Below are 19957 nucleotides of genomic sequence, written 5' to 3' on the forward strand. Positions count from 1 at the left end.
CTGGGGGGATTTTCCCGGGTGGGGCTACAGCCGCGCCCCCCCCCCCCCCCCCCCCCCCCCAATGTTAAATAGGTGATTACGGCCCTGCCATAAGCACATGTAGTTCATGTTTTGACTGGAGTTTGGGGGTGGCAACTTGCTTTTTTAAAATATCTATATATTAACATGTTTAATAACTTATTCTAATGATATACTCACAGTCTTGACACTGTTTTATGTAGCCTAATTAGTAATGTTTTTACAATAATATGTTCATAAGGAGGTTTGGGACAGGTACTTTAGAAGTTAGCTATGAGTTGGAGTCACCTAATATCATTGTTTGCAGTGTCTAAGTGAAATGTATTACAGGATTACTGCAGGCTGCTTCTCTTTCATTAGGGATGAGCCCTCTGTGCCTGAAGATCAGAGGGTGACATGCGCACTGGCACGGAGCGCTCACAAGCCGCGGACACAATGCTGGAAAATAAAGCGCGCAGCTTGCTTCTTGATATCTTGCCGTCTCTCAATACGTTGTTATGACTTGTCCCATCAGGAAAGTGTCATTCTCGTTATTCGGCACTGGTAGATTCACCCCGCGGACCGGTGGAGGAGGTTTATGTGCTGTTGTTGGGAGCTCAGTGGGGACCTGTTGATAGCCCACCGGCGCTGCAATGGAGGTGAGAGGAAGCTTTTTCTGCAACAAGCGATTGTGAAACTGTCCGTGATGTCCGTCCGTTCGTTACAGTGATAGCTCTAATGTGCCCCGGTCATTATTAAAGAAATTAACACACTGTCTTGTTGATTACACATTAGAAGCTAATGGGCCTAATTGCTGTAAATCATTCATCTGTAATGATTCATTTTTATTCTGAAGCAGTCAGCATCGCTTTAATATCAACAGGTAGAAGCTATAGATTTCATTAGGCTGGCCGTGAAGGGCATATACGTACTGCGATATCCCTACTGCCTATCAATGCCCCCTAATTAAATCTCAGATGAGACGTTGTCATTTCTAGCCCATCGTTTTTGCAAATCAAATCATGTCATTGGTATCATGCTCTGATGCTATACAGGCTTCCCCTGCAGTCAGAATGGTCGGGAGGCCATGTGTCGCTGTTAATTACCATCACTGGCTGATAAAGCCTTTTGGAGAAGATTTAAATCCTGCTAAAGAGCATTAGTTGACAAGCAAGGCGCTTGCAAACAAGCATGGCACAGGCCTTGGAAGAGAGGATGTAGAGGTGAAATGATACACGCCACGGAATAAATTTCAAATATAAATGAGTGGACTAATTATTCCTTTGCTAATTGACAAGAGGGGAGGCTAAAACACTGAAATAATTGTAATGAAAATGAATCAGCAGTGGAGATACCTTCAAGGAGAAACCTCACCTTGGCACTTTGAAACTGTCAACTCCCACAAGTACACTGTCACAAAAATGGAAATACTATCTGTGCAAGGTCGTGTTAAAGCAGAAAACTTTTGTTTGTGTTGTTGTTATTCGTGTTGCAGGTGCCAAACGGAGAAGAATGACATTTAACTGAGACAGAAAGCCACAAAGACGCAATTCCTCCGAACAATTTGTCAGGCGACGATGGAAATCATGGGTAAGTGTATTCGGGCGATGTGGAGCAAGCTGTTTAAAGCCAAACACGTCCCAGTAACCTCAGAAACACTCCGCGCCACCACCATCTTCAGAGGCTTACAATTAAGGTGTCAGGCAGGGTTGCTGCAGCCAGACAGGAGGGAATGGTCACATGTGCAGGTGGCACAGTCTGGTCGGTAGTCAAAACTTTGTGGTGAAGAGTTTACAGGGTCTTAACCTTCTGCCACATACGATTACTGCAATTGTGGCTTGTGCTCATTAGCTCCTGCTCCACTAAATAAACAAGGGCGATATGACCTGATGCAGCTCCTGCCTCTGCTTTTTTAGTGCTGCAGAATGGACAGCACATCCTCCCTCAGTACTACCTTAATGATTCTTGATAAAGTTTTGTGGTCCCTGATGCAAAATAACATTTTCACTCAGGTTTTGAGCACAGTTGAACCCAAATTTTGCAGTTTGAAACTTACAAACTAATTAGGAAACTGAGAGGAGTGGAAAGCGACATTTGAAAGACTTTGGAATTGAAAGAACTCGAGCTCTAGCAGCCACGGTTCAGGGATATTTCTTTCAGACAAGCACAGTTCCTCAAACTTCCAAAACACAGTTGTTTTTAATACTTATCACACTGTAGATCAGTGCTGACAGAAGTCATTTTGGATTCTAGAGACAGATCTTAACAAAGTCATTTTGAAAGCCTTGAGAAATCTCCTTTGTATTCCCAGCCGTCCCCATTAAGCACTGACATTTCATAGCTTATTATCAAAGGTCTGAGTTTGTGTCATGGTCGCACCGCAGCTGCTACAACATCAAGAAACACAAAGCCAAATGGGAGAAATCCTTTTTTCCGAATGACACAAATGATATACAATCTCTCTGCAGATACTCAGCGTGCCTTGGAAGCTGTGGAGAGACTGCAAGCCAAACTGAAGGAGAGAGGAGAGGCCCCCACACAGGAGAAACTCTCCCTGCTCAAGACTGTCCTGCAGAGCCCCCTGTTCCATCATATACTCAGCTTACAGCAAGCTCAGCGGAAGCCCCCGGCGAAGGTACAGCGCGAGCGTGAGTGCGTGGGCGTTTGGTGTATATTGAATGGTGGGGAAGGAGCCGGAATCATTCCCAAAATACTGAATGCAGGAACCAAACTGGATGAGTAATCAGCTTACCTAAGCTTACCATTAAAGCCCTGAGAAAGAGAGAGAGGGAGAGAGAGGAAGAACGAGGGAGGGAGGAGGAAGTGGCTATATATCATGTCGAGGAGTTTGCAGAAGTCATCTTTAAGATTGTTATAAGTTTTGAGCTTATGTGTGGGTGTGTGTTTGTGTGTGGGGGATATTTATTCACACAAAAGCCCACACACAAGTACAGTGTCAGTATTGTTGTATGACATGTATGACATCATCAAGGCATTTAACCATAGACTGTATACAATAATGGACATAGCCACTTGGACGTCACCATTGGTTTGTGTACTTCCGTTATGAAGTCTCGAGTTTGGCATTTTTGGCAATGCCATCTTGAATATTTGGAGCCAGAAGTGACCATATTTGGATCAGAGGGTGGAGCTAACCCTATAATGTTAGCTGCTAGCTTGGTGAACATGGTGCATTTACAGCTTTTCGTAAGTGTGATAATGCTAATGCTAATTTTCACCAGCAAAAAAAAAAACAGGCTTAAATTAGAAAAAAAAAGAAAAAGTACTGACCAGAAGAACTGAATATTAAACTCGTCAGAGGGTCTTTAAGTACAACCAAATTCTAAACGAGATATTTTTAGGCGCCCATTACATCACAGTTTACTTTCATGAACTGAAACGCACTGAAATAGCGACAGCTACAGCTTCACCTATATACTTTGAATCTGGGGTTATGCAATTATGTTACATAACCAGTGTTGTTGCTGTAGTAGAGACTTGTCAACAGTTGGTACCTATCTGTCACTCAAAGTGACCACGCCCTTAGTTATGCATAACTTTAAGCCTTAACAATATGTGAACATACAATGTGTTATATAAAAATTCACCCTCCGTACAGTTGTCATGAATGTTAAAATTAGCTATAGAGACCCAAATCATTTTTTGACACAGGCTGAAAACATCTTTATTTAAGCTGTAAAGTTGGGCATTTTAACATGGCTCTCTATGGGGATTGACTCACTACTGGAGCCAGCCTCAAGTGGCCATTCAAGGAACTGCAGTTTTTGGCACTTCTACGTTGGCTTCATTTTCAGCTCCGGAGATTGCCTTTTGTATTTAACGCATCTCAGTCATTAGTGCAAAGTAACTAAGTATATATTTTCACGTACTGTACATAAGAACAATTTTGAGGTACTTTTACTTTACTTATATATTCACTTTCTCCTTCGTTCTACAGCACTACAATTCAAAGGCTAATGTTGTACTTTTTACTGCACCACATTTATTTGATAACTTAAGTTACTCTGCATATTGAGAATAATGACACAAAATAGAACCAATAAATAAAACATAATTGATCATTATAGGATAAGACTTAATTGATCCCAGGGGGGAAATTCACAAGCTGCCTAGCAGTCTATAAAGTAATTAAAATTAGCCCCGCCTTTACCAGCTGCACCATTAAAGTGATGTACCCATAACTGCATCAATAATTTCATCAGTGATTTTGGGCCATTCTGCATAATGAGTACTTTTACCTCTGGTTCTTTACGTATATTTTGAGGCTAATACTTTTGTGGTTTTACTATCTAAGATTCTGAATACCTGACTTTTACTTGTAACAGATTCTGTAACAGATCTAAGTACTTCTTCCACCACTGTTGTCAGCGGTAATCATCATGGCTTTGTAATTGTCTGTTGTGGTGTACTGTAATAGGCTAACCCTATAAGCACCACGGTCTACACACACACACACACACCCAAGGATTATTACATTATAGCTTTGTCTGGTGTGAGCTTGTAGCTGTTTAGCATCTCTGCATTCCAGGAAACACGGCACTGGATCATGTCAGTGGTTTTGGATTTTTATCAGGATAGACATTGGCACAGTTTTTGTTAGTTCAAGTTCTTGTTTCTTTCAAAGTTACAGTTTATATATATAGTATAGAATTAAGAAGTGCAGCTCAAGGAGTGTGAAGGTGCTTATTAGTGTTTTGATATTGTTCTGTCTTTTATTCTGCAACTACTATTTCAACAGGTGTTAAAGTTGTTAGAATGGAACAGAATACAGATCAGATATAAGCATCTACCGAAACTCCCTTTTAAACTTTGAAACACAAAAGGGAACAGTTTTGTGGTTATGTGGTATTGAGCAGAAGCCTTTATCTCAGATCCTTGTGTTCCTGCTCTCCTATCTGTTCCCTCCCTGCTCCATTTAAACCTATCTTTCTGCAATTTTTTTTCTTTTGGCTAACACACATTCACCCTCCCTTCCTCCCCGCTCTCCCTCCCACATCTTTCTTCATTGTATCACAATGCCCTCCTTTCTCAATTTCTTTATCCTTTCTATTTCCCTCCATCACTCTCTCATCCTATTCCTCTCTGTCTCCATATCTCTGTTCTTCAATTAATGCCCCCACCTCTCCATCAATCCCCTTCCCCATTTCTTTATCTACCTCATCCATTTCCCTCCCAATCTTTCTTTCTCCCTTCCCCTGCATCCCTCAATCCTTCTCTCATTCATCTATTCTCTCTCTATCCTGCTCTATCCATCTCTTTTACATGCATCTTCTCCTTTTCTACACTTCTATCATCTGTGTCCTATCTATCCATCTCTTATTGCTCTCTCAATCCTACCAGGGGAGGATTTCCAAATCAGTGTCCATGAACTGTGGCCCCTGCCAGGGCATGGCGCTGGGCCTGAAGACGCTGAGCCACAGCGACTCCTACACATGGGCCATGGAGAACCGCAGGCCCAGCAATGCCAGATCGATCCACAGGGACGGCAGCAGCTCTTCTCTGGGCTCGCAGGATCTGTCCTTCTCAGACATGTACCAAGAGAATTGCATTCATGCTGAATCACAAGTACGTAAAACACCCGTCGTAAAGGAGAGGTCATTTGGGAGGAGTTTAGTAATAGGAGGCTATATATTCTTTAAGGCCATGAGCCAACCAAATATTTTTTCTTACAATTGTAAAATGTAACACATCACCATTCCAAATGTCACATTTTACATTTGGGAATATTACATTGCATTATAAAACTCAAGCACAGCTGGATAGTACATTCTGAGGGATTTCGCGCTGATCGTAAGAGGCAGCTCAGCTAACTTGATGTCATTTCATGTTTGCCTTTGTTTTACACGTGACATTTATTTTTTAGTACTGCACTCCCCCTCGAATCTCCCGCACCATGTCGATGGGGAGAAACCTGTCTGCTATTGCTCATGAGGTACAGTCAGCTTACTGTACATGTGAGGTGTTACTGTAGAGCTGGTAAATGTGTGTCTGTGGACGTAGATTAAAGAGGGAGTCAAATGTGTTTAGCTCTTTAACCTGTTAATGGCGTTGCACTTTTTTTATAACAGTTTAATTGGAATAGATTTTCTCTCTTTCTCTCCCATTTCTGTGTCCTTCCCTCTTCTTCTCTGCCATGTGTAGAGGCGTCATGTAGAGATGATAGAGCTGACCAATGATGGGAAAGGGCTCGGTTTTGGTATCATAGGAGGGCGGAGCACAGGAGTTATGGTCAAGACCATCCTTCCTGGTGGAGCTGCTGGACGGGTAAATCCACCTGACAAAGCCTAGATAGCTAGTTAAAGGAATATGTAATAGCAAAACATTGTGAGGAATACACTTTTTTACTTTCTTACCTAGAGTAAGATGAGAAGATCGACATCACTGTCATATCTATTCGTTAATTATAAAGCTACAGCCCAGAGTTGGTCAACTTATTTTAAATCCCCGCTCCAGCTGTTGTTACTTCCTGTTTTTCAGTGAAAATTCTTAGAGAATGAGGGTGAGGGTAATAGACTATATCACTATGATGTCATGGTAACAACAACAATCACTTCCTGGTGGACAACTGGCAATTGATAGAATTGCGGTGATATGTAAAATCGGTAAACTTGTTTATTTCTGTTCATTTTCAGCCATAACTGAATCGTTTAAAATATATAGTTAAACACACAAATTCTTTTATCCAAGCCAACATTTGTATATGGGACCCATGTGTGTGGTAAATGGGGTGAAAAATGGGCCCTATATGGGATTGACCATGGGTTGGCCCCATGCCTGTTGCCCACATGGGTGGGTAAACCTGTGAGCCCCAGATAAGATGCCTATTTTGGGCCCATACCCACCTGGTACCCATGTAGCCCTAGCATAACCAATGTGAGGCCCACTTTGGTAAACCCACCCAGACTGGTGTTCTATCATAGCCTACATGTCAAGGTCAACATAATTAGCAAGGATAGGGATAATCAGTCTAACATAACTTGTGAAGGAAATATGAATGAATACAAATCTAACGTTAGCAAGAATTCAGCTACTTCTGAATGACGACTACTTAGCCTATAGATTGGGGCAACTAAGTTTGTTGTTAGCTAAGAGTATTAAATTTAAAGATATCCGCCCATGCGGCCGACGCTTGTCAGACGTTATAAATTCAGGGCCAATNTACTTCTGAATGACGACTACTTAGCCTATAGATTGGGGCAACTAAGTTTGTTGTTAGCTAGTTTCTGGAACGCCAACAATTTTTTACATCAATATTTCCTGTAAATGTATTATTATCTTTGATTCATCAATATTTCCTGTAAATGTATTATTATCTTTGATTAAAGTAAATTAGTCATACCATACATTGGCCACTTGTATCAAACAAGGCTTCCACTTTTGGGTGTTCATGACCCTGTGAGCGTTATTTTCGCCAGTACCAGCTTGCTATTGCTTAGTAACCTAGAACCTAGTCACCAGTAACCTTGTAACCTAAACCAATGATGTTTGTCAGTTTGAGCAACACCCTTCTTTTTTATAAGCAAAAAATGATTTGTCCAGTAATACTTGCCGAAAGGTGTGGCTAATCAACATTGACTGGAAATGACTCAGAAAAATAAGGTAGATCATAAAAATACCAAAATACACTGGAGTGGGGCTTTAAAGACTGGAAGCATGGTTTTGCTGGTGACCTGGCAAACTGAGCTAAGCATACGGTCTCCCGGCTGTGGCTTCAATAACACACAGAAATAAGAGTAGTTTAATTCCTCTCATCTACCTCTCAACAGGGAAAGGTATATTCCCAAAATTGCAGTCTGTTCTCTCCTTAATGTTGAAAGACATCAAAACGAACAAACAAACTGAAATGTAGTATTAAAGTGAAGTGTGTTTAGTATAATCTGCAGAATGTATTTAAAAATGTAAAGTAAGCTCACACTCTATTGTCATTTGTTGTAATGGGGCTCCCTAGGATAAGCGCCTGCGTAGTGGAGATCAAATCCTGCGCATTGGGGATACGGATCTGGCGGGCATGAACAGTGAGCAGGTGGCACAGGTGAGTTAGGCTACCATTTGAAAAAAAAAAAAAACCAGACTTTGTATGTTATGATAATGCGTGTTTAAATAACGGCTAAATCTGACTCAGTCACTGTGTGTATCTATTGTCAGCCCATAGTTAGCTCAGAGAAGTGTGCGGCATCTCTTTATCAGAAGTGTTTTCTCACAATATTTTTGGCTTTTATAAAAAAAACAAAAAAAAACCCATCAAGGATGAAGACAAACTGGTTGATTTGGCAAATGTATGTCTAGTTAACCTCCCCACCTTGTTAAAGAATATTGCACAGACGCCTCCCTGAGCTTTTCTCTGGAACTATCTGGATCTCTTTACTACACAGTAGATGAGACAGTCCCAGACGCGACTAATCTACTGTATGCCATACTGCCTTTCCAGGGCAGCTGTCTCTTAACAGATTCTACAATTTAACATATCTATTCATTAACTGTCACACACTTTCACTTTTCATCTCTTCACAAATGACCACCTGGACCAGGTACTGCGAAATGCTGGTATCAAGGTGAAACTGCTCATCGCCAGGGATATAACCAAGGACAACCACCTTTCCTCTCCTGTCCTCAGCCAGAACAGCTTGGATGGCAAGGTGTGTGTGTGTGTGTGCGTGCCTGTGTGTGTGTGTGAAGGATGACAGCACATAATTAAAGTCAAATCAAACTTTTTATGTAAAATAATTGGCTTATCAGTGATGTTACATGTATATTACAGTATTCCCTAACCCCCTCCCCAAAAGGTTCATAGGTTTTTTTTCCCACTGTGCCTCTTTCCAGCTCAGCGACTCTAGTGATGACTATGAGTTCAGTGTGCAGTTCACTAAGAACAGTCGGGGCCTGGGATTCACCATTTCCAGCTACATAGGTGACCTAAACTCAGGTAATGATACCTACCAAGTTCAAATTTGTAGGAAAATGAGCTAATTATCATTATTCCAAGCTAAACTGAAGGAAAGGAACTGGAGGAATAGCAGAATAATTATGAATAATACCTGGTTAATGTAAGATGTTTTTGGTGCATGAGTTCAGTGCTAAATTTACACAGGCAATATTAATTTATCTTTATCCCTAAATATATCTTGCTCTCCTCAGTCTACAGCGCTGGCGTGATAGTGAAGAGCATAGTGAAAGGCAGCACAGTCGATCAAGATGGACGCATCAACATCGGAGATATCATCCTATCTGTAAGTTTCAGTAAAAACACAACAGATGGCGTTTTTATTGTGCCCTCTGAAGACAAATACCTTGTTGTCTCAAATATATTCTCTGCTGAATCTTAACGATTTCAGCATCTCCAGATCTGCACAGTTGGCAACTTTTAGTAGTTCCATACAAACCACTTAGGGTCTTTTTAAGCTGATGAAGGAGAATTCTTCTAGTTTACTTTTACTCCCATCCATCTCTTCATCATCTTGTCCTTACCTGTGCCTTCCATCTTTCTCTGTTTTTATGTTTGATTACTATTGATTTCTGTGTGTTTTTCTGTTTAATTTACCTGCACTTACCACCATACCATCCACTCCATCATACCTGTGTTTCCATGCTGGCTCTGTTCCCAACTCTGCACTTATACACATCTCTCGTCCTCTCCCTCAGGTGGATGGGGTGAGCCTGCAGGGTTGCAGTGAGCAGCGCGCCATGGAGGTGCTGCGGAGGACAGGTCCCCTGGTCAGGCTGAGGCTTTTGAGGAAGGCTGTCCGTCTGAGTCACATCCTGCCCCCAGTTCCACCCCTGCATCCACTTCGACACTCCCACAGCTTCCACGAGGGCAACCCCTACAGAGTGGGCCTCAACAAGATTCAAGAGACAGGTGCTTTGTGTTGTGAGAGGGGAACATATTGGCTCAGTGGTATCAAAATGGGATTGGTTTTGTTGTAACTGAGCAAATGGAGAACCTGTGATTTGACAGCATGCACTACCATAAACTTATGTTAATATGTATGCAGGTAATCACAGGTGACACCTGCCCTGTCTGGTTCAATCTTGACTGAACTGACTTTCTGATATGCGTTCAAACTGGAGCTATGCTTGCTGGAAATTTTTACACATGATCTTTTTTTTACCTCAAGCGTGTGACCATGTTTGTTTGGATCCCTGTATGTGAGCTCAAAACGTGTTTCCCCTGTCTCCCAGGAATCTGCTCCCTGCGAGAAATCTCCCGGCGAGCAGCATACGCCAACAGAAGACCCCAACACGATTCCAGAAACGGTAAGCTCCCCTTCCCATGCTGCACTGCAGTCTGGAACTGGATCATGGGACTTAGTCTGATATGCTGATTGGGCTCAGGGAACGGCGATGTGGCAGCGAAGCTCGCTCTTTGATGGGAGTCTATTTATAGTGTTGTTCAGTCATGTGTTTATCCAACTCATTCAGCTCATTCCAGATGATTTGTCTCTCGCCCCGCCTGCATGTATGGCTTTATTTAGACAAGGATTTTTGGGCTTGATTAGAGAGCACAGCCAAATAAGCCCTGATTGCGCTGAGGCTTTAATAGATGAACGAGAAAACATTAGTTTGCCAAGAAATCATAAGATGGTGGGTGTGAATATGCATGTGTGCCTGTGGCGTGGGCGTGTGTGCCTGTCTGAGTGGTTGTGGTTGACATCCTGCTTTGCGACAAGGAGAATTATGATGTTTTCTCTCTATAAAACAGCCAAAGTGATGTTTTTTATTTAGGATCCCATTCTTTATTGATTGGATCACTTCGGGCCAGGGACAATGTAAATGGGAATGTGTGTGCATGTAAGCTTAGGGTGATTGTGTGTATACATTTTACAGGTTGGAAACTGACACCAGCTGAGGAGGAAGACCTGAGGAAGAGGTGGCAGCATGCAGTGGGACAGCGATATGAAGTTATTGTATGTCTCTCTGCAATTAAAATAAGCATTAAATATAAAATACACAGGAAAACAGCCAAAAAATATTAGTGTTGTATATAGCTAAATGCTATATTATTTGTATTTACAAGTAACTGCCCATTTAAAGAGGACCTGTCATGCTTTTACTTATTTTCTATCACATATATAATGTTACAATGTTCATATTAAACGAGGGCTGGGACAAAAAATCGATACAGCACAGTATCGCAATATTTTCGTATCCCGATATTGTGTTGTATCATTTCACAATATTGTATCTTTTCACACAGTGCCATGTATCGATTTTTTTAAATCATAGAAATTATTAATATTACAAATACAAATTAAACTTTAGATAGCCAACTAGTACAATATGATACATTGCTTTTTCAGTCCACTAGATACATTTTGCTGCTACTGCAAAACTGGCTGAAGTGAGATGAACAGACTGAAAACTTTATCGTATTAGATAAAACAGATATGGACAAAGTTTTCCTTTTGGGACATAATTTACAGTTGAAAAAAGGTAATAAATTGTATTATATTTTATGGCAATACCCAGCATATCACAACATATTTAAAATAATATCGTATCATGACTTAAGTATCGTGATAATATCATTTTGTGGATCCTCTGGTAATTCCCACCCCTGTATTAGACGTGGTCAACATTTCAAATAATAAGATAAATGTATGTAAAGGTAACCCCTGTGAGTAAATACCTCAGGATTAAGACTGTTTTGAATACACTGTTCTGAACTTTCTACTTTTGAGACAAGAGAAAGTGCTGCTGTACACAGATCTTACTCAAGTTACTCTAAGCATGCCTCTGCAAGGTTTTAGATTACTTAGCCTATACTGCTACATGCAGCCACATGCTAGTATCAGGGAAACATGTAATCTTGGTTGCCAGTGTTAATTTCTCCCTAATTTCGGATCATATTCCTGCTGGAACATGTCCGGTTGTGTTCAGAAACTTTTATTGAGGATTTTAAACAGGAAAACGTGCTGCTATTCTCCATTACACTCATTCCCCAGCTGCTAGTAGCCTACACTGCTAAATGTAGCTACGTGCTGTTGTCAGGCAAACATTTAATCTTGGTTGCAGATGTTGCAATTTTTTTCCTAATTTTGGATCATATTCTTGCTGGAACATGTCCACTTTTGTCCACACAAGCTTTTATTGGTGATTTTTAATGTTAGATAGTGCTGCTATACACAGTCATTCCCCAGCTGCAAGTAGCCTACATTGCTACATGTGGGTAAATGCTAACTTTAGGAAAACATGTAATCTTGGTCACAGGAGTTGTTTATTCCTCCCTCATTTTGGATCAAGTTCTTGCTGGAACATGTCCGATTATGTTTAGAGGCTTTCACTGTGATTTTTCATAGTAAAAAGTGTCGTTCTTCTTTGTTACAGTCATAGAATGCTGCAGTAATCACGTTTATTTTTTGAAGCGTAAATGCAATCATCAGAAGTAAAAAGCTAACATTTGTTAGCAAGTGGCTAAATAAGACACATAAAGGCTTCAAAATATACTGACTTATGTCGTAGAACAAAACATCAGTCTCTTACTGTAAGCTTGTGTTCACCACAGACCTGTTGTCAGGCATCTACCAAAAACCCATTCAAAAAACCACTGACTTCCAGGTGAGGGATACACAGAGTACAGACATTCTCACTCATTTTCGGGTTTTAGCCCTCATTCCTGCAGACGGAGAAACAAGAAGACCCAGAAGCTCTGACCAATTAGAGCAGACTGGGCTTTTTTGACAGGCACTAAAATGGATCGATTCAGACAAAAGGAAAATACAGGTGTTCCAGCAGAGACAGTATGAGGAAAATAAAGTGGATTTTTTTTTTTGTCTACGGTTAAAGCATGTGATCATGTTCTAACAGAAACCTAAAATACAAGTATGAACCCGAAAATGAGCATAACAGGTCCTCTTAAAAGAAGAATAAAAGCCAATACCTAACCTCTACACCCTTTTTACCCACCAAACTTTGCCTCTTTGTTTGTTTCCCAATGGCTTAAATTCACATCGCTCTTTCAGGTGTGCCAGCTGGAGCGTTTCAGTGAGACAAGTGGTCTTGGCATCAGTCTGGAGGCCCGAGCAGGACACCACTACCTGTGCTCCGTCTTACCTGAGGGGCCTGTCGGGCAAAGCGGCGAGATCTTCACAGGAGACCAGATACTAGAGGTAACCGACTGATGCTGATCCTCACAGCCAGTTTTTCCTACAACTCACTCTTCAGTCATTTGATTAAGATATGAGATCATTTTAAGTTAAATAAGATATGATCTGTGTGGGACAGATTATTTTGACACATCTGTGGGAAGTATGTGTATGACTAATAAAGAGACTCACAGTTCACAGTACCATACTTCCTTTCATGTTTCTGCCTTTCATTAATGCAGTTAGCAAGATAGCCTGTTCTTTAAAGTCGTTAGAGCAGCTAAACCTGGAATGGGAGGCATATTGCATTTTAAAGACTTACTCATATATTTGAACCACCACCAGTAAACACTACACAGTTTCAAGTACAGTATGCAATAAAAGAAAGTGGGTGTGAGTGTGTGTGCCTCTGTGCATTTATGCTTGTACTGTAGAGGGAGAGCTTGCCCTCCTCCCCCTCCACTGGACAAGTTCACGCACCCACACACATTGTTCCTCATGAACTCTCGGACAATGTACAGTAGCTTTACTTGAAACACAGAGAAAATGCTGCAAACTGGCTCGTGTCCTTTGTATCGTTGAGTATACAAATGAACATCTGCGTCACAGCTCAACCCTTTGATCCCCCTCAGATGACATCAGCATGGTTAAGCCATTGTTCCTCTCCGCTTTTAAATGAGCCTCGCTTGGTTTAGTTACCGCTCGCAGCTTTAATTGTTCTTGCTGTGACTTGATGTACTGTGGCCACTAATTGCTCCACGACACCCAAAAATGAAATATCACCAAAAAATATCCAACTTTTGGGCTGTCTTTCAGATTTAGTCATGAACACTCATACACACACAGTCATAGGAAAAGTTACAGACAGACATAAATGTACAATAATGTTCAATACTCTAAATATTGTTGTTTTCAAGTGGAAAAAAATAACATATTGCATCTTTGACCTCTGATAGCACAACTGTTTTTGGGGTGTTTTTCAAAAGCTAAAAGCATGACTCAGCCAAACACTATCGATAGGGATATCTATTTTGGAAACGCTGTATATATAATGTATCTTCCTGGCAGGTGAATGGGATCCCTCTCATTGGAGAGACACATAAGGAGGTGGTCAATATTCTGAAGGAGCTGCCGAAGCGTGTTTGCCTGGTGTGCTCTCGCATTGTACCCCCTGTAGTTCCCGACAGTGATGAGGAAGATGAGGATGATGTCCATCTCACCCTGAAAGAGCTGCTGGCTGAGTTCAATGACAAGGTGAAGCCGCACGCTGATGAAAGGATGAATGGAGGGATTAGTGTTTCAGTCTAAAACAGCATAAACCACATTAGAATTCTTACACGTCCTCTGCATTTGAAAAGACACTGACATGCTCCTCTCTTGTAAACCGATCTCCTTTCCTGTGTCCTCTCCGTCCTCTCTGCTTGTCCCAGTTGGACCAGGGTTGTGTCATTCCCTGTCCTACAGCTGAGGACATCACCAAGCGTGGCGTGCCCCCCATGTCACCTCCACTGGCCATGTGGGAGAGAGAGGCTCAGGTGGTCGAGCTGGAGAAAGGCGAGTCGGGACTGGGCTTCAGTATCCTGGACTACCAGGTCAGAGACATGCCCCTGAGCCTTTCTACAAATAGAACACACTGGAATAGGCTGCAGTCTAAGAATATCAATGTCGGGTTGGATAGGGTGAAGAAAACAGAGAAGCATGTGGACTTCTTATATTCTGTATATCTGTGCGCTAAACTGTTTGGACTGGAAAATGCTCTGTCTGTGGCTGTTATAAATATTAGATTAAAAATACATGTGTTAAGGCTTTCAAGACATGAAGAGAAATAGTAGCTTCACTGCAGCTGGTTGATCTTCTGTGAGACCATCCAATCCATTTACTTTGACACTAGTCACTTTTATTCTGTTGTTGAGCTGCATTCATCTTGTGTACAATTCACTATAATATATATATGAATACATATTAACAATATCCAGAGGTGTGGACTTGAGTTACATTACTTGGACTCAAGTCAGACTCTTAAGTATATTATTTGATGACTTCAGTCTTGACCTGACAAAAAAAAGAAGACTTGCAACTCAACTATAACACCAGTGATTCATGACATCACTTGGAACTTGAGCCTTTTGACTCAAAAATCTACAGCAGGTCACATTTGCTAAAAAAAGTTTAAACAAGTAAATACAATTTCCTAAAAGAAATGGCACTACATTTGGTGAAGACAGCATTATGACTTGTTTTGGACTCAGTGCTTGACTTGGGACTTGTCAGTCCTGACTTAGGACTTGTCTGTCTTGGCTAGTAGCTTGACTTGGAATTTTCAGTGTTAACTACGGACTTGACTTTGGACTTGTCAGTCTAGACATGGACCTTGACTTGGGACTTGTCAGTCTTGACTTAGAACTTGACCTGGGACTTATCTGTCTTAACTTGGAACTTGACTTGGACTTTTCAGTCTTGACTTAGGATTTGACTTGGGACTTGTTAGTTTTGACTTAAGAGTTGACTTGGGACTTGTCAGTCTTGATGTGGACCTTGACTTGGGGCTTGTCAGTTTTGACTTAGAACTTGATTTGGGACTTGTCAGTCCTGAAATGGGACTTGTCAGTCTTGACATGGAACTTGACAAGGGACTTGTCCATCTTAACTTGGAACTTGACTTGTGACTTGTCAGTCTTGACTTGGGGCTTGATTTAGGACTTGTTAGTCTTGACTTAGAACTTGACCTGGGACTTGTCAGTCTTGACTTGGAGCTTGACTTGGCCTTTTCAGTCTTTACTTAGGATTTGACTTGGGACTTGTCAGTGTTGACATGGAACTTGACAAGGGACTTGTCAGTCTTGACTTGGAATTTGACTTGGGACTTGTCCGCCTTGACTTAGGACTTGAGTGCAAAGTCTTGAGCCTTACTTGTGACTTGCAAAACAATGACTTGGTCCCACCTCTGTCAATATGTAATTGATTTCAGATTGTCCACGTGTATCTTCAGTAACCCCCCTCTCCATCCTTACTGTCTAACACTAGGATCCAGAAGATGCCACTAAAACAGTTCTGGTAATCCGCTCCTTGGTACCTGGAGGCGTAGCAGATCGAGATGGTCGCCTGTTGCCCGGTGACCGACTCATGTTTGTTAATGAATGTGACTTGGAAGGCTCCAGCCTGGATTATGCTGTACATGTCCTCAAGTCCACTGGCTATGGCCCTGTCCGCATTGGAGTTGCCAAACCACTGCCGGTATGTGAAGTGATGTAAATTTAAATACCTAATTTGGAGTGAATTACATCTTTGTGCGGAGCACTTGAGTGAATTTCATTTAGTTTTTGTGACATAAAATCTTTACCCAAAAGATTCTAATCTGCATAACTAGAAGTGGCCGATATGGATAAAACTCTCAACCTGACATGTTATTTTAAGTTGTCAAGTACATTTTTGTGAATCAAACACAAACTGTTCATGGATAAAAAAAAATTAAACAAAGTACCATGACTGCTTCAAGGAATTCCTGCTCAAATATTTGCAGCATCGCCAACAATTCCCCAACACAGCCAGTGTAATAAAGGGATGAATACTATGATATAAATGGTACTGTATGTCTCTGGAAGTTGACAAATGTATATTGTCATACAGTATATATCATCATATATTGAGCTGCAGCATATGTATCCATACACTCAAAAGTGGATTTTCTTTACAAGATTTTTTCCAAAAAAATTATATTTTTTTGAGAGAAACTCATAAAAAAGACATTTATTCCCCCAGATATGCAAGACAATTGCTTAAATGTTTTTTTCTTGAGAGTACAGCATTTCTTCTCCTTTCTGTTGTGGACTGTGGCTTAGTAACAAGGAACAGAGAATCCAGTTACAGGCCGTCTGAATTTTTAATGCAGCTGAGAGATGAACACAATGCTCAACCACACTACAGATGGAGAGAGAAGGGGAGAGGAGAAGAGGGTGTCTAATTCACAGTCACCTTCTCTAGCCTGTTTGCTTTCATGTGAGTTTACTCACTTTAAAGTAAACTCCTAAACTCCTTAATTTCGACTTTGGAATTTTGTGTTCTCAGCTGGAACTGTGCGGCGGCTTAACGCCCATCTCAGAGAGGAGCTTGCGGGCTTCCTGTGATGACACTGACAGCCACACTCAGATCAGCCTAGCTGAGGCAGCGGAGGCTAACACCAACACTTGCAACTCTGAGGACAACAGCATCATCCAGGCGTGTTACACAACAACGGTATGTTGCACATCACAAAATGAAGTAAAAACATGATTTATTGATACTTCTGGACAATTTTTTGTAGATACTTTCTCCTGACTTTTTGTGCTTTAGGAGAACTTTGGCTTACAGGAGAGCAAAGGGCAGTGTTTGTCTCCTACATTTGGCTTGAGAAATTGTTAGGTTAGGGACTATACTGTACAGTTGTTTAAAGTGCAGGGCAGATCTGAAATAAAGAGAATTCTCACAAAGTCATCAGTTTAAAATGTGTTTTCTGGTTCATAAATCTAAACTCACTTGTACAGCATGTCGTATAATCATGCACAACGGGATCCTTGTAAATGAGCATTGGCTTGATGCTTTAGACTCAGCAGGAAACATCTTTGCAGTGACAGTTACAGTAACACTGCAGCAGTCTGAATCATGTAGTCCATCACGCAGGAAGCATTGCTCATTACCATGCAAACCTGAGATTCTGTGGGTAGCCATTTTAGCTGCTCTAAAAGAGATTACCATGACGGCGTCTGTTCGCTCCGTTCACGTTCTATGGCGGGGAGCTTAGAGCCGGCTGTATCAGTATCACTGGGTCAGGTATAGAGAAAGTGCTCAGTGTCAAAGACTTGTTCCTCCATTGTGGCCTCGACTCAATCCTATTGAGGCAGCCTTTTGTAGTGGCTTTTGCTTAATTACCAACAATTGCCTTTCAATGAAAAGTGCTTACTGCCTGCACGACATTGGCACCTGGTCTAGCACAAGGGCATACAGTACTGCCTTAATGTATCCCACACATACACACACAAAGAGACCCAGAGCAGCAAGTGTCAGTGTGTTCTCATCAAAGACAGGCTTGTTGCAAAGGTAGCTTCAGAACTTCAGTGCTTCTTGTACTTTCTGTGAAGGTTCAAAGACGATCTCCTCATTGCCCTTTTTCTTTGTGAAGTGCCCGGAGGGACCGAAGAAGTCTACCTTTCTGCGTGTTTTACATCTCAGAATTACTCCAAAGGCCTTCACCCCGGAGAGTTAATAGTTGTTTGAAATCATTTTTGTCACATCAGAAATCTGATTGGTTGTGATGATAATAGCTGAGGATTTAAGTGCCAGGTTATCTTTGCAATATGAGTTACTTTTCTAGAGGTTGTAAGATTTGCTGCATGTAATGTGCGCCAAAGGTTATATTGCAGGAAATCTACAATGGCAGCATGGCTCTTGGGATGGCAATGACTGTTTGCTGGTCAGTAGGTCCGCCCACTTTGGGCCCACTTTGTTGAAATATGTCAACAAATATCTCAACAAATAATTGCTGAATTAACTATTGCACCATCATGAGGTTGATATTTGTGGTTCAGAGTAAAATAACTTAATAAAACAAGAGTAAGGCCAAATCCCATGTCTTATTTATACCCTTACCCCTCATATTTGAGTGCCCCTTGGCCATTTGGAACATAGGGGTAGTGGTTTAAATCTTTCTCTATAAAATCTGTTAAATCTTTCTCTATGGGACAACCGTTCAAGACCCTGATAAGTCATCTGTAGTTGTGGATGGCGTTTACATTAGCAGACGCTTCCATGGCAATAATGGTATTATCACAATGATATTTATCTGATGGAGATAGAAAAGCACAGATTCTTGCAATTTGCTCACAGTTTTAGTTTCATGCTATCAGTCAATCAAATAAGCAATTCATTAAAAAAGAACACTGCTTCATTACTTTAATACAGTTTTGGGCCTCTTATGCCATCAAAGACAGGGAACGGGACATGGAAATATGTCCAAATACAAGACTTCCATAAAGAATTCAGCAATAACACTTAACTCTGGCTAGTTAGCGAGTTAGCCAAAGCTGCTTCTTATAAAACAAGGGCCATAACACACTGAAACAACATTAAACTAAGATAATGTGATGGTTATTGTAATTTATAAATCTTTTTTAATGAAGAAAATACATCTTTAGATGCAGCTATCTTGCCAAAAATTGCCAAGAATTTCTCATAACACTTCATTTGAAGTGTGCCCCTGACAAACCTCCATTCGGAGGGCCATGAAGCCCTAAGACTTGGCCCTATCCTTCTAACCCAGCAAGAAACGAGACCTCCTACCCCTAGTTGAGAACACAGAGGGGAAGGGCTAAGTGGCTGGGGTAAGGGGTGTATTGGTATTGAGCGAAAGATTCTACAGGCATGCTAGCGGATGTGTGAGCCTGTAATTATTCACAGCAGTGCTTTGTGATGCATGCTAACAGGCTTACAATGCTAACATGCTTATGTTTAGCAGGTATGTTAACCATGTTTGCTATCTTAGTCTAGCATGTTAACATGCTAACATGCTAATTAGCAGGAAAGTACAGCTGAGGCTGTAGAGCTAGAAGTAAAAGTCAGAGGATCACAGCAGCCATAAGACTTTATCCTTTGGGGGCCATGACTGTCTGCAGAAAATGTCATGACAATCTATCCAATAGCTGCGTATTTGTCAGCCCACCTTCATGCTCTCACTCACTCATGCCCTCTGTCGCCTCTGTTGTAGGAAAATCGGCTGCGGCATCGTTTCAGCATCATGGAAGGCGACGATAGGCAGCAAGCGCCGCCTCTGCCTCCCCGCACCAGCTTTGAGAGGACAATCACTGTTGTCCGGGGCAACCGTAGCCTTG

At 41.4% G+C, this 19957-nt stretch overlaps 1 protein-coding gene across 1 annotated transcript in view; it reads left to right on the forward strand.

Moving 5' to 3' along the window:
• The first annotated feature begins 449 nt into the window (after nt 1-449).
• si:dkey-92j12.5 (multiple PDZ domain protein) overlaps nt 450-19957 on the forward strand; it is a 64333-nt gene continuing 44825 nt past the window's right edge. The window contains exons 1-19 of the mRNA XM_050044159.1: nt 450-656; nt 1493-1587; nt 2466-2632; nt 5359-5583; nt 5882-5950; nt 6160-6282; nt 7967-8050; nt 8547-8654; nt 8839-8941; nt 9154-9245; nt 9658-9871; nt 10195-10269; nt 10840-10919; nt 12975-13121; nt 14166-14351; nt 14528-14689; nt 16122-16331; nt 17163-17330; nt 19834-19957. Coding sequence (XP_049900116.1) covers nt 1575-1587; nt 2466-2632; nt 5359-5583; nt 5882-5950; nt 6160-6282; nt 7967-8050; nt 8547-8654; nt 8839-8941; nt 9154-9245; nt 9658-9871; nt 10195-10269; nt 10840-10919; nt 12975-13121; nt 14166-14351; nt 14528-14689; nt 16122-16331; nt 17163-17330; nt 19834-19957 — 2350 coding nt within the window. The 5' untranslated portion in view covers nt 450-656; nt 1493-1574. The remainder of the gene's footprint in view (nt 657-1492; nt 1588-2465; nt 2633-5358; nt 5584-5881; nt 5951-6159; nt 6283-7966; nt 8051-8546; nt 8655-8838; nt 8942-9153; nt 9246-9657; nt 9872-10194; nt 10270-10839; nt 10920-12974; nt 13122-14165; nt 14352-14527; nt 14690-16121; nt 16332-17162; nt 17331-19833) is intronic.

Source organism: Epinephelus moara, chromosome 5 (assembly GCF_006386435.1).
Source record: "Epinephelus moara isolate mb chromosome 5, YSFRI_EMoa_1.0, whole genome shotgun sequence".
Lineage (NCBI taxonomy): Eukaryota > Metazoa > Chordata > Actinopteri > Perciformes > Serranidae > Epinephelus > Epinephelus moara.